We start from the raw sequence: 21,430 nt of genomic DNA on the forward strand, positions 1-21,430 counted from the left end.
TGTAATCTGGTCAGGAACATCAGTGAGTCTCTGCTGCCCTCAAGGAGAAAGATTAAAAAGCTTAACCACCGACTCCTTTATTGCAGTGCAGTGCACTACGTATGTCTTGGCCTGTTCCCAGTCCCCCCCCACCAGCCCTGTGTTCCTCTGGCCATGTGTGGTACACTACAGCTAGTGCTAATCTTGACCACTATCAGCCCTCATCACAGAACATGACATTGGGATGATACCTACAGTAGCTGCAGAATAGAGAGCTTGCACTCTTTACACTCCTACCCTCTAGGTTTTGCTTTGCTCAGACCACTTGCCTTCCATTCTGGGGGTCTCAGGTATACAGGGTATTATGAAAGCATGCTGGTAACATTATGTTTTGTCTTCACAAGATAGCCTACACCAAAATAATGTTCTAATCATGGGATTTAAAAGTATACCAAATATATTACACTGCAACTTGAAAAGTGAAAGTCATGTTTCCCATAACTGAGTGTGTAAGCAAAACACTGACTGAGAGAACAAGAGGCAGCGCAGCTTCCCTGAAGCATTGCTATTTTCCTTTAGGGGGAGATATGGAAAGAGCCAAACCAGGAATTATAATTCTCAGTTGCTGAACATGTCCTGCAGTCAGTCAGCTAAAAGCCTTTCTTTCAGTTTACGAAGCACATCACAATGCAAAGCTAACATACAGACCACAGCAGGGAGTGGTCAATTTAAAGCTGCAATATGTAACTATTTGGGTGACCCGACCAAATAGAAGTGTGTGTTATAGATCTGTCATTCTCATTGAAACTAAGTCTAAGAAGCAGTATCTGTTCTATGTGTGCTATTTCTATGCTTCCCGTTTTTAAAGTTGAGTTTTTGCACATTTTACTTTCAGTTTTGTACACCAGCTTCAAAACAGTTAAAAATACAACATTTTTGGTTATGGAAAATATATGTCACAGCAGTTTAGATGGTACAATGATTCTCTACACTATACTTGCTTGTTTTGTCACATAAACTGAAATTAGGCGAACTATTGCGAGCGATTGCTAGCGATTTCTGCATAGTGCATCTTTAAGGTGACAATGAAGCGAGCGAAAGACGAAGAGAGGTCGGACAATGAGAGCATGGAATGGAGAAAGTGAGCGAGGAGGTGGGTGGGAGCGATGGAGAGACAGAAAAATAGGAGAGGGGGAAAGCAGTTGGGGATCAAGCAGTGACCTTATTAGGAGCTTCCCCCCCTCAGGGCCCTGGGTGCACTAGACTCATTTATGGTGGTGGGCCTGCTAACGATCTCTCAGTGCTGGGGATCACACCAGCAGGCAGCAGCATGGCAGCCTTCAACTCACACAGTCCCGACCCCACACGCCTCACCTAACCCTCACCACATATATGGAGGATGAATGGTATATAAATGTCAAAGTCCCCCGACTCCAAATCGACACAATGGCCTACCATCGGTCATGTGACAGGTCTCAGACAGAGACAAATACAGTACGTTTGTGAGGCAGATAAGCTTAAGCTCCTGTCAAGCAGGTTAATATCCTATAGTGGATCTACATAACATTGACATATCAAGTCATACAACAACAACCTGACATTCAACCCTTCACTCTGACCCCATACTGCCTGAAAACATCAAACCAGGTGTGTCATGATAGCCTATCTCTAGATAAAAGCCTTCCAAAGAAGTCACTCTTCCAAGCCTTCAGTCCTGACCTAGATAACAGCAACACAACCTACTCACAACCTGATAAAGGCTATCAAAACAACAACAAAATGTGACATGAGAATCAACTGCTTCCACCCCGAGGGACTCCTTATCTCACCTTGTCACTGTGAGCTGGCTTGATTTAAGGGCCCGTCCAATCATATAACCGCTACCATATTAGCCAACCAATATCAGCCATTTTGCGGTAGTAGTAGATTTAAACATTTGAGGTAAAAGTCAAACTTCAATACTTGGACTCTCACTCACTTTGCTTGGCATGGTGGATTATTTATTTGTATTAATTGATGGAGTTTGAAGTCAAAGAAATTAGAAACATAGCGAAACTAAACTATAAAAGACTTGCTATAGAATTGTGGCCCTAATCAGAGGGTATTCAAATCAACCAGTGTCAGTCCCTTAAGATTCTTACCTGACAGGATCTGAACTGGTTGACCAGCAGAGTACACCTCTGAGGGTCTTTCCTGCCATCTAGGCTGTCCAGTTCTGTGGCCACTTGGTTGAGCTCCTCATCAGCATAGTAGAACTGGGCCAAGAGCTGAGGGTCCGTCCTCTGCAGAGATGGAGAGGAAAGGTTAAATAAAGGACTTCACATGTAGAGAGCAGACGTAGAGGTTTTAAATAGTAGGAGATCAGCTGAATATTGATGTATCTAAGGCAATAGAGCGTTGCACATGGGCATTGCTTCATAGCACTCACTTCTGTCATCATGAAGTACTTTCAGAGGCTAGTTAAGGATCATATCACCTCCACCTTTTAAAAAAAATAATGTTTTACTCTTTTATTGGTATTTTCTTTCACAGTTACAGTAAACAATGTTTGAAATACAGTACATTGCACATGTGGTTTTATACATTTGATATACCATGGGAACATTTTTTGAATGAGGTAAGAATGTATACGACCATAAGAAAATATAAATACTTAAGTAATACTTTCATAACAAACATACATTAGAAACAACAAAGTGCACAAAACAAACAACATGACTAGTCTTCAAAATGAATAGAAAAATAATAATAATAATAATACAGGCTAATATTAAACACTCACAAAGGTAGATCAATTAAATAAATCTTAGGTAGGCAGTTTACTGTAGAGTAGAGGGAAATTGCAGTGTCTAAAGGTAAAGAAAGGTTGCCACATTCAGTAGAATTTGTCAGAAGAATTCCGTAGGGAAAATTTTATCTTCTCCATTTTACTAAAGTGTAAGACATCTTTAATCCACACAAAATGAGAGGGCATATTCCATATAAGTAAAATCAACCTTCTTGCCAACAAACTCACAAAAGCTAGGACCAGAGCAGGACCAAAACATGTATTAATGAAGCAGCAGCTTGCCAACACCTGTCGCAAACAGGGTGGACATCAGGATAGATCTTAGAAAGCATGCATTTAGTGAGTGCAGTGTAACATTTTGCATTGGCACAAATAGAAGAGGAGTGGACACGGTACAGAATATCTTCCCATGTGTCATCAGCAAACTCATCACCTAGGTCCTGTTGCCATAAAGGTTTTAATAGCTGCGAATGAAGGATTGTGAAGAGAGTAAATTTCATCATAGCTATAAGAAATAATGCCTTTTACTGTTGGGGATGGTGTGAAAAATGCATCAGTGGGAGGGCCCACAGAAAGAGTGGGGAATTGAGTGGTCATGTCACGGACAAAGGTGCTCACTTGTAGATATCTAAAGAAATTATTATTCAGGTGGAAGGTGGAATTTAGCTGAGATTGGTTGGAACGATGCAAACGTGCCGTCAATATACAAATCATTGAATGATTTGATGCCAAGGCTGAACCACATGGAGAAGGCTTCATCTACTAGCGATGGATGGAGAACGTGATTTCTGAGTAGAGGGGCCCTTAATGAATAGGTTTGCAAACCAAAGTGATGTCTAAACTGGTTCCAGATCTTGAAAGTGGTTTTTACTAAAATGTTTTTGGTATAACTTGAAGTAGTAGAATGAATAGGGGAATGTGCCAAAGCAGCCAGTGAGGATGGCATACATGAGGAAGATTATATCTTCAACCATGCTGGAATGATATGTGGGGTATCTGCACAGATCCAGTACTGAATTACACGGACGTTGGCAGCCCAATAATAGAACTGGAAATTAGGTAGGGCCATGCCCCCTAAGGGTTTAGTTAGGCCTTTGCAGGAACACCTAGCGGATCCTTGGATCTTTATTATTACAGATGAAGTGTAAGATTATCCCATCTAGTTGGCAGAAAAAATATTTTGGAATAAAAATAGGTATGCATTGAAAGAGGTAGGAGAATTTAGGAAGGATTTTAACCGAATTTATTAGACCAGCTAATGATAGGGGGAGTAGTGACCATCGTTCAAAATCTTTCTCCACCAGAGTAAGGAGAGGAGTAAAATTTGCCTTAAAAAGATTATCAGATTTGTTCGTGACATGTACCCCCAAGTATGTATATTTGTTGAGAACTACTCTGAAAGGCAATGTGTGTAATGGGTAGTTACAAGCTGCCGCATTTAAAAGTAAAAGCTCGCTCTTATTCAGATTTACCTTGTAACCAGAGACTAGGCCAAATGCATTAAGAACAGATAGCACAATGGGTAAGGATACATCGGGGTTTGAGATATAGAGAAGCAAGTCATCAGCATAAAGTGAGACCCTTTGTTTGATGTCGCCTCTGAACACTCCTGTTTTATGTGGGTTGGATCTAAATGCAATTGCGAGGGGCTCGAATGTGATGGAAAAAAGCAAGGGAGACATTGGACACCCCTGTCTAGTGCCTCTGGAGAGAGGGAAATAGTCTGAGGGGGTGTTATTCGTTCTGACAGATGCAAGTGTATAGTAACTTCTTATAAAAGTCTATTGGGTACCCATCTGGCTCAGGACATTTACCACCTTACATTGCACGTGTCGCCTCTGAAATCTCTTCCATGGTGATAGGTTCCTCTAATTGAAGCTTGAAAACTGAATCAATTGTTGGAACAGTTATAGTATTACATTTTTTTTAATCAAGAGCAGAGGGGTCAGCAGACTGTTCTGAAGTGTATAAAGAGGCATATAAGTCCTTAAACTGGTTATTTATTAGCTGGGGATCCATTGTTGCACCTGTAGGTGTTTGAATTTGAGACATTTGTTGAGCAGAGGAAGACTGGCGAAGTTGATGAGAAAGCAATTTACTTGCCTTTTCAGCATACTCACAATGACTATGTCACAACTTAAGCAGCAGTTCCTCAATTTGGCCTGTTGACAAGGTATTGAATTCAGCTTGTAAAGAGAGTCAATCCCTGTACACATTTGGGGATGGTGAGGTAGCGTAAGTACTGTCTAACTGTAAAATACGAGTTTTCAGTTCAGAGTCTCTTTTTCTTATTTTGTCTTTCAAAACTAGTGTATGAAATTATTTGACCTCTAATGTAGGTCTTAAGTTTCCCACAGAACAGATGCTAAAACGTCAGGGGTGTCATTAGTAGCTATAAAAATATAAACCTGAGTAGTCAGAAAGTTGACCAAACTTTCATCAGACAGCAATCATGTATTAAAACGCAAAGGTACACGAGGCTCAGTCCCACCACCAATTGATAGCTCTAAAGTCAGAGGGGCGTGATCAGATATGACAATGGAATTGTATGAGCATGAGCGTACAGAGGAAAGAAGTCTGTTGTCCAAGAAGAAGTAGGCAATGCCGGTATAAGTGTGATGGACAAGGGAGAAAAATGAATATTCCCTATTAGTTGGATTGAAAAAAAGTCAGGGGTCTGTAATGGAAAATTCTTAAAGAAAAGTTTGGATAACCTTAGCAAACTTAGAAGGTGTGCTAATTTTGTTGGAGGAATGATCCAAAGTAGGATTAAGCCAGCCACCCAAGATCAATAAGTGTGAGGTCATATCTGGAAGTGAAGACAAAGGCACATTTTTTTTGTCATCCCAATTTGGTGCAGAGACATTGGCAAGGATCAATGGTGTATTAAATATATCTGCCATTGGCATCTGAAATAACATTGGAATGATGATACACTGATTTGTGTATCAGAATTGCAGCTCCCCTCGATTTATTTTGAAAAGTGGAGTGATAAAGTTTGTCTACCCAGCCTTTTCGCAATCTAAAGTGATGTAAAACTCTCAGATGGGTCTCTTGTAAAAAAGCAATCTGTGTCCCCAGATGTTGAAGATGAAGTACTCTACTATGTTTGACTGGCTGGTTCAAACAGTTACAGTTCAAACTAGAAAAAATAAGTATACTCCCAGCAGACTACCCTATTAAATGAGGTTGAGTCATCCTTTGGAAAAAGAGGAAATGAGTGAAGCCTTTTAAATGTAAGTGGAAGACTGAACCTGACATACGAGAAAACATAAAACTGTTGAACTTCCTCCCACCCGCTGAAGCATCTTACCAAACAAGACGCACGCATCCACCCTAATATAAACTCAGCAAAAAAAGAAACACCACTTTTTCAGGACCCTGTCTTTCAAAGATAATTCGTAAAAATCCAAATAACTTCACAGATCTTCATTGTAAAGGGTTTAAACACGGTTTCCTATGCTTGTTCAATGAACCATAAACAATTAATGAACATGCACCTGTGGAACGGTCGTTAACAGCTTAACAGCTAACAGACAGTAGGCAATTAAGGTCACAGTTACGAAAAACACCAAAAGAAAGATGCCCAGGGTCCCTGCTCATCTGCGTGAACGTGCCTTAGGCATGCTGCAAGGAGGCATGAGGACTGCAGATGTGGCCAGGGCAATAAATTGCAATGTCCGTACCGTGAGACGCCTAAGACAGCGCTACGGGGAGACAGGACGGACAGCTGATCGTCCTCGCAGTGGCAGACCACGTGTAACAACACCTGCACAGGATTGGTACATCTGAACATCACAACTGCGGGACAGGTACAGGATGACAACAACAACAGCCTGACTTACACCAGGAACGCACAATCCCTCCATCAGTGCTCAGACTGTCCGCAATACGCTGAGAGAGGCTGGACTGAGGGTTTGTAGGCCTGTTGTAAGGCAGGTCTTCACCAGACATCACCGGCAACAACATCGCCTATGGACACAAACCCACCATAGCTGGATCAGACAGGACTGGCAAAAAGTGCTCTTCACTGACAAGTCGCAGTTTTGTCTCATCGGGGGTGATGGTCGGATTCGCGTTTATCGTCGAAGGAATGAGCGTTACACCGGGGCCTGTACTCTGGAGCGGGATCGATTTGGAGGTGGAGGGTCCGTCATGGTCTGGGGCGGTGTGTCACAGCATCATCGGACTGAGCTTGTTGTCATTGCAGGCTTGTTGTCTCAACACTGTGCGTTACAGGGAAGACATCCTCCTCCCTCGTGTGGTACCTTTCCTGCAGGCTCATCCTGACATGACCCTCCAGCATGACATTGCCACCAGCCATACTGCTCGTTCAGTGTGTGATTTCCTGCAAGACCGGAATGTCAATGTTCTGCCATGGCCAGAGAAGAGCCCGGATCTCAATCCCATTGAGCACGTCTGGGACCTGTTGGATCGGAGGGTGAGGGCTAGGGCCATTCCCCCCAGAAATGTCTGAGATCTTGCCTTGGTGGAAGAGTGGGGTAACATCTCAGAGCAAGAACTGCCAAATCTGGTGCAGTCCATGAGGAGGAGGTGCACTGCAGTACTTAATGCAGCTGGTGGCCACACCAGATACTGACTGTTACTTTTGATTTTGCCCCCCCCCCCCCCTTTGTTCAGGGACATACTATTCTATTTATGTTAGTCACATGTCTGTGGAACTTGTTCAGTTTATGTCTCAGTTGTTGAATCTTGTTATGTTCATTCAAATATTTACAAGTGAAGTTTGCTGAAAACTTGAGAGGACGTTTCTTTTTTGCTGAGTTTATAAGCTCCTAAATACTCTCCAGGAAACATAGTGGTTCCAGCAGCTAGGCTAAACTCTTACCAAATGGAGCATTGTGGCCATTATATTATAAAAGAGAAAAACATATATATATATAAACACAAGAAAAAAATGATTGAAAGCACAGTTTACCAACAGTGCCAAAAATATAATAACTGTTGGCACTGTTATTTTTTTAAAGAAATATTTAACTTTCATCAAGTGCAATACACCAATTTAAAGCTTAACTTCTTATTAATCTAGCCATCGTGTCCGATTTCAAAAAGGCTTTACAGCGAAAGCACACCATACGATTATGTTAGGTCAGCGCCTAGTCACAGAAAAACATACAGCCATTTTCCAGCCAAAGAGAGGAGTCACAAAAAGCAGAAATAGAGATAAAATTAATCACTAACCTTTGATGATCTTCATCAGATGGCACTCATAGGACTTCATGTTACACAATACATGTATGTTTTGTTCGATAAAGTTCATATTTATATCCAAAAATCTCAGTTTACATTGGCGCATTATGTTCAGAATTGTTGTGCAAAAACAAGCCATACAGATACCCGCCATGTTGTGGAGTCAGTAAAAGTCAGAAATAGCGTTATAAATATTCATTTACCTTTGATGATCTTCATCAGAATGCACTCCCAGGAATCCCAGTTACACAATAAATGTTTGTTTTGTTCGATAAAGTTCATCTTTATGTCCAAATACCTCCTTTTTGTTAGCGCGTTTAGTTCACCAATCGAAATTCACAAGGCGCGGACAAGTCCAGACGAAAGTCCAGATGAAAAGTCAAAAAAGTTATACTACAGTTCGTAGAAACATGTCAAACGATGTATAGAATCAATCTTTAGGATGTTTTTATCATAAATCTTCAATAATGTTTCAACCGGACAATTCCTTTGTCTTTAGAAATGAAAAGGAACGCAACTCGCTCTCACGGCTGCGCGCGTGACTTAGCTCAAGGCATTCTGCCAGACCCCTTAGTCAAACAGCTCTTATTCGCTCCCCCTTCATAGTAGAAGCCTGAAACAAGGTTCTAAAGACTGTTGACATCTAGTGGAAGCCGTAGGAAGTGCAATATGACCCCATTTACACTGTATATTCGAAAGGCAATGACTTGAAAAACTACAAACCTCAGATTTCCCACTTTCTGGTTGGATTTTTCTCAGGTTTTCGCCTGCCATATGAGTTCTGTTATTCTCACAGACATCATTCAAACAGTTTTAGAAACTTCAGAGTGTTTTCTAACCAAATCTACTAATAATATGCATATATTAGCTTCTGGCTCTGAGTAGCAGGCAGTTTACTCTGGGCACGCTTTTCATCCGAACGTGAAAATACTGCCCCCTATCCCAAACAGGTTAAATCAACTAACATAGCCAGCATGACAGCTTATGGCCTCGACAAAATAAAAGGGAACCTGTTCCACAAGCATACATAGAAAACAATTTAAAAATAACACACACAAAAAACAAAACAAAACAAAAAAATATATATATATATATATATACACACACACTACCGTTCAAAAGTTTGGGGTCACTTAGAAATGTCCTTGTTTTTGAAAGAAAAGCACATTTTTTGTCCATTATAATAACATCAAATTGATCAGAAATACAGTGTAGACATTGTTAATGTTGTAAATGACTATTGTAAGCTGTAAACGGCTGATTTTTAATGGAATATCTACATAGGCGTACACAGGCCCATTATCAGCAACCATCACTCCTGTGTTCCAATGGCACGTTGTGTTAGCTAATCCAAGTTTATCATTTTAAAAGGCTAATTGATCATTAGAAAACCCTTTTGCAATTATGTTAGCACAGCTGAAAACTGTTCTGCTTAAAGAAGCAATAAAACTGGTCTTCTTTAGACTAGTTGAGTAGCTCGGGCATCAGCATTTGTGGGTTTATTACAGGCTCAAAATGGCCAGAAACAAAGAACTTTCCTCTGAAACTCGTCAGCCTATTATTGTTCTGCGAAATGAAGGCTATTCCATGTGAGAAATTGCGAAGAAACTTTAGATCTCGTACAACGCTGTGTACTACTCCCTTCCAAGAACAGCGCAAACTGGCCTAACCAGAATAGAAAGAGGAGTGGGAGGCCCCGGTGCACAACTGAGCAAGAGGACAAGTACATTAGAGTGTCTAGTTTGAGAAACAGACGCCTCACAAGTACTCAACTGGCAGCTTCATTAAATAGTACTCGCAAAACACCAGTCTCAACGTCAACAGTGAAAAGGCAACTCAGGGATGGTGGCCTTCTAGGCAGAGTTCCTCTGTTCAGTGTCTGTGTTCTTTTGCCTATCTTTTATTTTTATTGGCCCGTCTGAGATATGGCTTTTTCTTTGCAACTCTGCCTAGAAGGCCAGCATCCCGGAGTCGCCTCTTCACTGTTGACGTTGAGATTGGTGTTAAACAAATCAAAATATATTTTACATTTCAGATTCTTCAAAGTAGCCACCCTTCGCCTTGATGACAGCTTCGCACACTCTTGGCATATATTTCATGCATTTCAGATCCTTTGTTACTTGACTCGAAATTGAGCTCAGGTGCATTCTGTTTCCATTGATCATCCTTGAGATGTTTCTACAACTTGATTCCACCTGTGGTAAATCCAATTGATTGGACATGATTTGGAAAGGCACACACCTGTCTATATAAGGTCCAACAGTTGACAGTGCATGTCAGAGCAAAAACCAAGCCATGAGGTCGAAGGAATTGTCCGTAGAGCTCCGAGACAGGATTGTGTCGAGGCACAGATCTGGGGAAGGGTACGAAAACTATTCTGCAGCATTGAAGGTCCCCAAGAACACAGTGTCCTCCATCATTCTTAAATTGAAGTTTGGAACCACCAAAACTCTTCCTAGAGCTTGCCGCCTGGCCAAACTGAGCAGTCGGGGGAGAAGGGCCTTGGTCAGGGAGGTGACCAAGAACCTGATGGTCACTCTGACAGAGCTCTAGAGTTTCTCTGTGGAGATGTAAGAACCTTCCAGAAGGACAACCATCTCTGCAGCACTCCACCAATCAGGCCTTTATGGTATAGTGGCCAGACAGAAGCAACTCCTCAGTAAAAGGCACATGACAGCCCGCTTGGTGTTTGCCAAAAGGCACCTGAAGACTCTCAGATCATGAGAAACAAGATTCTCTGGTCTGATGAAACCAAGATTGAACTCTTTGGCCTGAATGCCAAGCGTCACGTATGGAGGAAACCTGGCGCCATCCCTATGTTGAAGCATGGTGGTGGCAGCAGCAGGGACTGGGAGCAGGAACTGGGAGACTAGTCAGGCTCAAGGCAAAGATGAACGGAGCAAAGTACAGAGAAATCCTTGATGAAAACCTGCTCCAGAGCACTCAGGACCTCAGACTGGGGCGAATGTTCACCTTCTAACAGGACAACGACCCTAAGCACACAGCAAAGACAACGCAGGAGTGGCATCGGGACAAGTCTCTGAATGTCCTTGAGTGGCCCAGCCAGAACCCGGACTTGAACCCGATCGAACATCTCTGGAGAGACCTGAAAATAGCTGTGCCGCAACACTCCCCATCTAACCTGACAGAGCTTGAGAGGATCTGCAGAGAATGGGAGAAACTCCACAAATACAGGTGTGTCAAGCTTGTAGCGTCATACCCACGAAGATTCGGTCTGAATACTTATGTGAGTGATATCAGTTAAAAAAAAAAAAAAAAAAGCAAACATTTCTAAACCTGTTTTTGCTTTGTCATTATGGGGTATTGTGTGTAGATTAATGAGGAAAAAACAGAAGGCTGTAACCTAACAAAATGTGGGAAAAGTTAAGGGGTCTGAATACTTTCCGAAGGCACTGCATATATGTATATATATATATATATATATATATATATATATATATATATATATATATATATACACACACACTCCGGACTCTGACATTGCTCGTCCTAATATTTCATTATTTTACTTTTTAGATTTGTGTGTATTGTTAGCTATTACTGCACTGATGGGGCTAGGAACACAAGCATTTCGCTACACCCACAATAACATCTGCTAAATGTGTATTCGACCAATAAAATTTGATTTGATTTTAAATAAAGCACTTCATCTCCTCTACTCTACTCTATATCCCAGTTACAATGATAGATCTGTTGGTTTCCACTTAATTGACGACAGCCAAACATAATACCATAAAAACAGGATTACGGACGAGTGAACATGTATGAGCACAAAGACGGTGAAATGGATGAAAACAGGCTGGGTTCTAAGAGGGTAGGATGTTAACAGATGGTTAATATTGTCTGTTCTCTCCCCAGAAGAGCAGGCGTAATTAGAGAGCTTGGCCCTGGTAAAGGATTTGTGTCATTCTCTCACACTGTGTGCAGTTTTGTGGGGAAGAGCACAGCACGGCAGATCATTCCACTGCTGAGCAGAGCACATGCACAGCCACGCCACTCCGAGAGAGGTGTGCTGAAGCATAGGGACAAAGAGGGGGAAGCAGGTGGGGAACTATCTGCGGGAAAGGTGGGGAACATTAAAATGTTAACGGTAAGGAAAACATAAAAGGATTGATGCGGCATCACCAGCAGACCAAAATAAATAGTACTGTAGCTCCTCCTCGCTAAGGGAACCTGACAACACAGACAAAGGAATACTGTTGATATTTTTCCAAATGTTCCTTATAGAAGAAATCACCCACATACAGTATGATGTTTTCTGGAGCCTCATAAGCTGTTTTCCCTAGTCCATCTGATCCCTAATAGCGTGAGGCTCTCCTTGTGGGCTGTCTGGGACCAGGCTGAATATGATGTACTGTTCCTTTACCTCGCTCCAAAAGGTGGTATTGAGGTACTGACAAAACACACACACACATGCACGCACATGTACCCATGCACACACGTAAGCACCCACGCACTTATTATACAGTACAGATCATGTCATTGTAAAATGGTAAGCAGGAAACTGAGCTCTGCAATGGAAGGCAAATAAATGTTTCACACTTATCGAGTGTTCTTTCTCAACAAGGTCAAGAACATCTTCTAGCTCTTTATATAAATAACGGATGAGAATAGAGGCTGCAGCGCCCAGCTGCTAAGATGGGGAGAAAGGCAGTGAGAGAACAAGGATAGATTAGAAAGATTCACAAAGTACAAGAAATAGCTAGTCCTACTAATGGGAAAGGATCAATGGCCTGCCTCTCGACACAATACGTTAGGGTTGGGCGTTATCCAGATTTCCATACTGTCCCATCCCGGGATACACGGTATTACTGGTGGTGCACACAAGGGGTGCTATTTGTTATTTTTCAAACATAAAAAAAAGCCCCAAAAACGTCACTTATGAGAATGCTAACAAAATGCTAACAAGTACTAAGAAATTCTCATAGTAGATGTAAACGAGTGCATGCGAACATTTACTACTAACTCAGAGGGGTTGGGCAGACAACCCAGCTCATAAAGCATCTCAAAACACAGTTTGCATGCACAAAATAAAGCATGCACAAAATAAATATTAAGCAGCAGGGATCTTAATCCAGGAGGGGATTGTCTCTGTTGCTGTTACCAAGAAGCTTGATCTTGTAAGCTAACGTCAGCCACTTAGCTAACATTAGCAAGTTAGCAAAACCCAGCTGGAGATCATTTATTCGGCACATCTTCGATAGTTCACTTAATAGTTATAAGATATAGCTGGCAAACAGAAGTGAATTTCATACAAGTGTAACTTGATCACCTCACTTAAGATGCGCTGCAGGAGTGACACTTTACAAAACTCCCATTTTGCTCATTGTGTTTTTTGTAAACAAACACGTGACTGGCTCAAACCACTGTTTTGGGAAACTAGTACCACAGTTGGGACAATGAGACAGTTATTTCACTGGATGTATAAATGTGAAGTAGAGGTCGACCGATTAATCGGAAATGCCGATTAATTAGGGCCCATTTCAAGTTTTCATAACAATCGGAAATCGGTATTTTTGGACACCAATTTGGCCGATTATTTTATATATTTTTTTACACCTTTATTTAACTAGGCAAGTCAGTTAAGAACACATTCTTATTTTCAATGACGGCCTAGGAACAGTGGGTTAACTGCCTTGTTCAGGGGCAAAACGACAGATTTTTAACTTGTCAGCTCGGGGATTCAATCTCGCAACCTTACAGTTAACTAGTCCAACGCTCTAACGACCTGCCTTACATTGCACTCCACGAGGAGCCCGCCTGTTACGCGAATGCAGTAAGAAGCCAAGGTAAGTTGCTAGCTAGCATTAAACTTATCTTATAAAAAACAATCAATCAATCAATCATAAGTTAACTACACATGGTTGATGATATTACTAGTTTATCTAGCGTGTCCTGCGTTGAATATAATCGGTGCGGTGCGCATTCGCGAAAAAGGACTGTCGTTGCTCCAACGTGTACCTAACCATAAACATCAATGCCTTTCTTAAAATCAATACACAAGTATATATTTTTAAACCTGCATATTTAGTTAATATTGCCTGCTAACATGAATTTATTTTAACTAGGGTAATTGTGTCACTTCTCTTGCAACAGAGTCAGGTTATATGCAGCAGTTTGGGCCGCCTAGCTCGTTGCGAACTGTGTGAAGACTATTTCTTCCTAACAAAGACAGCCAACTTCGCCAAACGGGGGATGATTAAACAAAAGCGCATTTGCGAAAAAAGCACAATCGTTGCACGACTGTACCTAACCATAAACATCAATGCCTTTCTTAAAATCAATACACAGAAGTATATATTTTTAAACCTGCATATTTAGCTAAAAGAAATCTAGGTTAGCAGGCAATATTAACCAGGTGAAATTGTGTCACTTCTCTTGCGTTCATTGCACGCAGAGTCAGGGTATATGCAACAGTTTCGGCCGCCTGGCTCGTTGCGAACTAATTTGCCAGAATTTTACGTAATTATGACATAACATTAAAGGTTGTGCAATATAACAGTAATATTTAGACTTATGGATGCCACCCGTTAGATAAAATACGGAACGGTTCCGTATTTCACTGAAAGAATAAACGTTTTGTTTTCGAAATGATAGTTTCCGGATTCTACCATATTAATGACCAAAGGCTCGTATTTCTGTGTGTTATTATGTTATAATTAGGTCTATGATTTGATATGATAGAGCAGTCTGACTGAGCGATGGTAGGCAGCAGCAGGCTCGTAAGCATTCATTCAAACAGCACTTTCGTGCGTTTTGCCAGCAGCTCTTCGCAATGCTTCAAGCATTGAGCTGTTTATGACTTCAAGCCTATCAACTCCCGAGATTAGGCTGGTGTAACCGATGTGAAATGGCTAGCTAGTTAGCGGGGTGCGCGCTAATAGCGTTTCAATCGGTGACGTCACTCGCTCTGAGACTTGGAGTAGTTGTTCCCCTCTGCAAGGGCCGCGGCTTTTGTGGAGCGATGGGTAAGATGCTTCGAGGGTGGCTGTTGTCGATGTGTTCCTGGTTCGAGCCCAGGGAGGGGCGAGAAGAGGGACAGAAGCTATACTGTTACACTGGCAATACTAAAGTGCCTATAAGAACATCCAATAGTCAAAGGTATATGAAATACAAATGGTATAGAGAGAAATAGTCCTATAATTCCTATAATAACTACAACCTAAAACTTCTTACCTGGGAATATTGAAGACTCATGTTAAAAGGAACCACCAGCTTTCATATGTTCTCATGTTCTGAGCAAGGAACTTAAACGTTAGCTTTTTTACATGGCACATACACTTTTACTTTCTTCTCCAACACTTTGTTTTTGCATTATTTAAACCAAATTGAACATGTTTCATTATTTATTTGAGGCTAAATTGATTTTATTGATATATTATATTAAGTTAAAATAAGTGTTCATTCAGTATTGTTGTAATTGTCATTATTACAAATGTAAAAAGAAAAGTTATATTTTTATTTATTATTATTATTATTATTATTATTATTATTTTTTTTTTTTAAATCGGCCGATTAATCGGTATCGGCTTTTTTTGGTCCTCCAATAATCGGTATCAGCGTTGAAAAATCATAATCGTCGACCTCTAATGTGAAGCATCCGGTTGGCGTTTCCACTCACTGTAACGGCTTTCTTCCATAGGTGAAGGAGAGGACCAAAGTGCAGCGCGGCTAGTGTTCAACATGTTTAATAAAAGAACAAGTGAAACACTACAAACAACATACAAAATAACAAATGTGCAAAAACCGACACAGACCTATCTGGTGCAGACAATCACAGAGACAGGAAACAAACACCCACAAAATCCCAACACAAAACAAGCCTCCTATATATGATTCTCAATCAGGGACAACGATTACCATCTGCCTCTGATTGAGAACCATATTAGGCTGGACATAGAAACAGACAAACTAGACACACAACATAGAATTCCCACCCAGCTCACGTCCTGACCAACTAAACACATACAAAACAACAGAAAACAGGTCAGGAACGTGACAGAACCCCCCCCTCAAGGTGCGAACTCCGGGCGCACCCCTAAAACTCAAGGGGAGGGTCTGGGTGGGCATCTGTCCGCGGTGGCGGCTCCGGCGCAGGACGAGGACACCACTCCACCACTGTCTTTGTCCCCCTCCTTAGCGTCCTTTGAGTGGCGACCCTCGCCCACGACCTTGGCCTAAGAATCCTCCCCAAGGCCCCCACATGATTTAGGAGGTAGCTCAGGACAGAGAGGTAGCTCAGGACAGAGAGGTAGCTCAGGACAGAGAGGTAGCTCAGGACAGAGAGGTAGCTCAGGACAGAGAGGTAGCTCAGGACAGAGAGGCAGCTCAGGACAGAGAGGCAGCTCAGGACAGAGGGGCAGCTCAGGACAGAGGGGCAGCTCCGAACTGAGTGGCAGCTCCGGACTGAGTGGCAGCTCCGGACTGAGTGGCAGCTCCAGACTGAATGACCGCTCCGGACTGGAGGGCAGCTCATGACTGGAGGGCAGCTCATGACTGGAGGGCAGCTCATGACTGGAGGGCAGCTCATGACTGGAGGGCAGCTCATGACTGGAGGGCAGCTCATGACTGGAGGGCAGCTCATGACTGTAGGGCAGCTCATGACTGTAGGGCAGCTCATGACTGTAGGGCAGCTCTGGCAGCTCCTGACTGGCTGGCGTCTCTGGCAGCTCCTGACTGGCTGGCGTCTCTGGCAGCTCCTGACTGGCTGGCGTCTCTGGCAGCTCCTGACTGGCTGGCGTCTCTGGCAGCTCCTGACTGGCTGGCGTCTCTGGCAGCTCCTGACTGGCTGGCGTCTCTGGCAGCTCCTGACTGGCTGGCGGCTCTGGCAGCTCCTGACTGACGGAAGGCTCTAGCGGCTCCTGACTGACGGACGGCTCTAATGGCTCGGGACAGACGGGCGGCTCTAATGGCTCGTGGCAGACGGATGACTCAGATGGCGCTGGGCAGACAGATGGCTCAGACGGCGCTGGGCAGACGGATGGCTCAGATGGCGCTGGGCAGACGGATGGCTCAGACGGCGCTGGGCAGACGGATGGCTCAGACGGCGCTGGGCAGACGGATGGCTCAGACGGCGCTGGGCAGACGGATGGCTCAGACGGCGCTGGGCAGACGGATGGCTCAGACGGCGCTGGGCAGACGAGCAGTGCAAGCGGCGTTGGGCAGACGGGCAGTTCAGGCACCGCTGGGCAGACGGCAGACTCTGGCCGGCTGAGACGCACTATAGGCCTGATGCGTGGTGCCGGAACTGGAGGTACCGGGCTGAGGGCACGCACCTCAGGGCGAGTGCGGGGAGGAGGAACAGGGCTCTGGAGATGCACTGGAAGCCTGGTGCGTGGTGTAGGCACTGGTGGTACTGGGCTGGGGCGGGAAGGTGGCGCCGGATATACCGGACCGTGAAGGAGGACACGCGCTCTTGAGCACCGAGCCTCTCCAACCCTACCAGGTTGAATGGTCCCCGTAGCCCTGCCAGTGCGGCGAGGTGGAATAACCCGCACTGGGCTATGCAGGCGAACCGGGGACACCACCTGTAAGGCTGGTGCCATGTACGCCGGCCCGAGGAGACGTACTGGAGGCCAGATACGTTGGGCCGGCTTCATGACATCCGGCTCGATGCCCAACCTAGCCCTCCCAGTGCGGCAAGGTGGAATAGCCCGCACTGGGCTAAGCACGCGTACTGGGGACACCGTGCGCTTTACCGCATAACACGGTGTCTGACCAGTACGGCGCCCTCTCACTCCACGGTAAGCCCGGGGAGTTGGCTCAGGTATCCAACCCGGCTTCGCCACACTCCCCTTTAGCCCCCCCCCAAGAAATTTTTGGGTGAGCCTCTCGGGTTTCCAGCCACTCTGCCTTGCAAGCGCCTCATAATGCCGCCTCTCCGCTTTTGATGCCTCCAGCTCCGCTTTGGGACGGCGACACTCCTCTGGCTCTGCCCAGGGTCCTTCTCCGTCCAGAATCTCCTCCCATGTCCATTCCTCCTTGTACCGCTGCTGCTGTTGCTGCTGCCCGTTGCCACGCTGCTTGGTCCGGGTTTAGTGGGTGTTTCTGTAACGGCTTTCTTCCATAGGTGAAGGAGAGGACCAAAGTGCAGCGCGGCTAGTGTTCAACATGTTTAATAAAAGAACAAGTGAAACACTACAAACAACATACAAAATAACAAATGTGCAAAAACCGACACAGACCTATCTGGTGCAGACAATCACAGAGACAGGAAACAAACACCCACAAAATCCCAACACAAAACAAGCCTCCTATATATGATTCTCAATCAGGGACAACGATTACCATCTGCCTCTGATTGAGAACCATATTAGGCTGGACATAGAAACAGACAAACTAGACACACAACATAGAATTCCCACCCAGCTCACGTCCTGACCAACTAAACACATACAAAACAACAGAAAACAGGTCAGGAACGTGACACTCACTACCAAATATGGTAGTGAGAGGAAGCTCACTGGCGGGCTGTGGGAGAAGCCCCAAAAATGTCACTTACCAGAATGATAACAAAATGCTAACAAGTACTAAGGGAGGAAGGAATAAGGAATCCTTATAGAGAATGCTAACTAAATGCTAATGAGCGCATTGCGAACATTTTGTCCTGTTTCTGACCTAAACAATACAAGTACACAAGTAACAAAAAATGCTACTCACATTTTGCTGCAAGCACAAAACTAATATTAAACAGCAAGGCTCTTGATCCAGAAGGCGATTCTGTTACCAAGCGAATGCTTGATTTTGGAAGAAGCTAACCACTTAACTAGATAGCTAACTAGCTACTAAATTAGCAGACCAAATGCACAACTGCAAAGCATTTAGCTCCTTTTAGACAGTTAACTTAATAGTTGTAAGATATCTAGCTGGCAAACATTTAGTTATGAATTCCATACTGTAATTAGATCACCTGGCGCATGCTACCATGTTGTGTTGCTACCATGTTGTTGTCATGTTGTGTTGCTACCATGCTGTGTTGTTGTCTTAGGTCTCTCTATATGTAGTGTTGTGTTGTCTCTCTTGTCGTGATTTGTGTTTTGTCCTATATTTATGTTATTTTTTTATTTAATTAAATGTTTTAAATCCCAGCCCCCGTCCCCCTAGGAGGTATTTTGCCTTTTGGTAGGCCGTCATTGTAAATAAGAATTTGTTCTTAAATGACTTGCCTAGTTAAATAAAAGTTAAATAAAATAAATAAAATACTGCACAACAGTGAGTGACTCAAGGCTTCGTTCTCTCGTCGTTTTGTGCTTGTAAACAAACACCACGTGACTGGGGACTACCGTAAGCTACATAATGTGATAGGAGATAAAGAACATTGCGTTCTTCATTTCACCTAACGTATTGCACAAGTTGACTGTAGGTATTTACTTAAAAAGTAGCCTGAAATATTCAAATGTATTAAACTTAAATAGAATATTTTTTCTTGAGCTGATGGTCGGAACATAATTACAAATAATTTGTAGATTGCAAATTGGCCGCGAGAAGCCCAAACAGATATAATGTTTGACTAAAACATAATCATTTCAAACCTTGCTTACATTTGTATATGACCACGTCTCTCTATTATGCGTGAAAAAAATTGGAATAGATTTCTTACATTAAAATAGCTTGGAGCTGTCACATCTGCTCCTGCTCCTCCCCTCTGGCGTACGATGTCGCCAGAATACTAACCACCGGTCCTGGGATTCATCATTACGTACACCTGGCACTCATCATTACGTGCACCTGTGAATCATTATGATTCACACCTGGACTCCATTACCTTCATAATTTCCTCCCCTTTATATGTCACTCTCCCCTTTTCACTCACCAGTTGGTATTGTTCTTGTTTATCAGCGTACTGCCTTATGTTAGTGTTGTGTTCTTGATTTTGTTGTTTTATTAAAACGTTTCACCTGCACCTGCTTCCGACTCACCGTCCCATCATTACAGGAGCTGATTTCCTGGGGGGAGATCAAATAAAACCACCCGTGGGCCGCCAGTTGGGGAACCCTGGTATATACGGTATACCGCCCAAGCGTACAATACATCGCAACAGGCCAAAAATCACTGAACTAACATGACATCCAATATACACATTACTGAAGGGGAGAGGAATGGCTGTACTTTGATAGACATTGGTATTACAATTCTTGATATAGAAAGAGAGGAACTGGCAGATTGTGAGAGTGCTCCAGACAGAGGTTGATAGAGAGGAGAAAAGGCAGAGGCTGATAGTGTGTGTTTGTGTATGGTCCTAAACAAAAAGCATTAGAGCAGATAGACAAACAGCTGAGGAAACAGAGGGCCTATATGGTTTTCTAAGAAATAAGTAGCTCTCAGAGAAGAGACAGTGAAAGCATAAACACACAATTAGTCTTCACACCACTGACCATCCCATCTTCAGTGTGGGTCAGTGAGCACAGATAAGAGAACACAGGTTAATAAGTGCCTGCTGCTGTAAACCACTACCGCTGAGCCAGGAGGGTAGCTGAGAAGATGGTGCATCATGGGTGACAAATTCAAAGACAGAAACAACAGAAGGTTTGTGCTCAAACAACTGGGGTGCGTTCAGTTCGATTAAACGTTTCCTACATTGTGTGACGGTTTGTACTGAACGGCACGTTTCCCCAAAATGTTAATGAACAGACTTTGTACTCCCTGACAAAGTCCATGCAGTTGAAATGCATCAGAGTTTTCCATCTTTGTTTCCCTTGAACATGCCATACAAAAAGGCATTTTAATTAATTATATGAAGAGTGCCTTGGTCCGCGTTTCTTTTTGATGACCAATTTACCCCTTTTACCAAAGAGCACCTTCTGTCTACAAAAACCTACTATTGCGTACCATTGCAGCGCTTCCCTTCCTGCTTTTTTCTACAAGACTTTGAGGAACGTTTGGAGGGTATGGGCGGGGTGTGGCTTGAAGCAATGAGTGACGTTTTTAAAAAAGGGCAGCGGTGCACAACCCAACCCCTCCCAGTTTTTCAACTGGTCATTCAGGACAGCACCGTTTCCGTTTAATTAAACTTAGCACAGTGTACACCTTTTTATCTGCACTGAATGCAGCCCTGGAGTAGAATTCATAGACAGAGGCAGATTCCCTTTAGCCTTTCCTCTGTCATATTCTGTTGTCATGCAAACACATATGGCATGACAACAAACATCATAGGAGTTGGCTGAAGCTTTAAACAGATCTAGATATCGCCTACCGGGCTACATTCATTTGCATGTTAGTCAAATGATTGTCTGCAGGATGACATGTAGGCCATACAAGCGGCTGGATAGGAAGCCGTACCAGGCCAGGGGTTGACCTTTAGGGCCACAACACAGCCCATAGAGAGAGGGATGGCATTCCTCTGGGAGTTACGGTAGGACACAGGCGAGGTCCACAAGACTCAGAGGAAGACAAAAAGCCATTGAGATAGCAGTAGCTCTATGGCCTCCTCCT

At 43.4% G+C, this 21,430-nt stretch overlaps 1 protein-coding gene across 1 annotated transcript in view; it reads right to left on the reverse strand.

Annotated features, from left to right (window-relative positions):
- The window catches only part of LOC120023652 (lateral signaling target protein 2 homolog), a 67,197-nt gene that overhangs the window by 19,754 nt on the left and 26,013 nt on the right, over positions 1 to 21,430 (reverse strand). Inside the window, exon 2 of the mRNA XM_038967701.1 lies at positions 2,121 to 2,261. Within this exon, the coding sequence (XP_038823629.1) occupies positions 2,121 to 2,261 (141 nt within the window). The remainder of the gene's footprint in view (positions 1 to 2,120; positions 2,262 to 21,430) is intronic.

The sequence above is a fragment of the Salvelinus namaycush genome, chromosome 28, assembly GCF_016432855.1.
Source record: "Salvelinus namaycush isolate Seneca chromosome 28, SaNama_1.0, whole genome shotgun sequence".
Taxonomy (NCBI): Eukaryota; Metazoa; Chordata; class Actinopteri; order Salmoniformes; family Salmonidae; genus Salvelinus; species Salvelinus namaycush.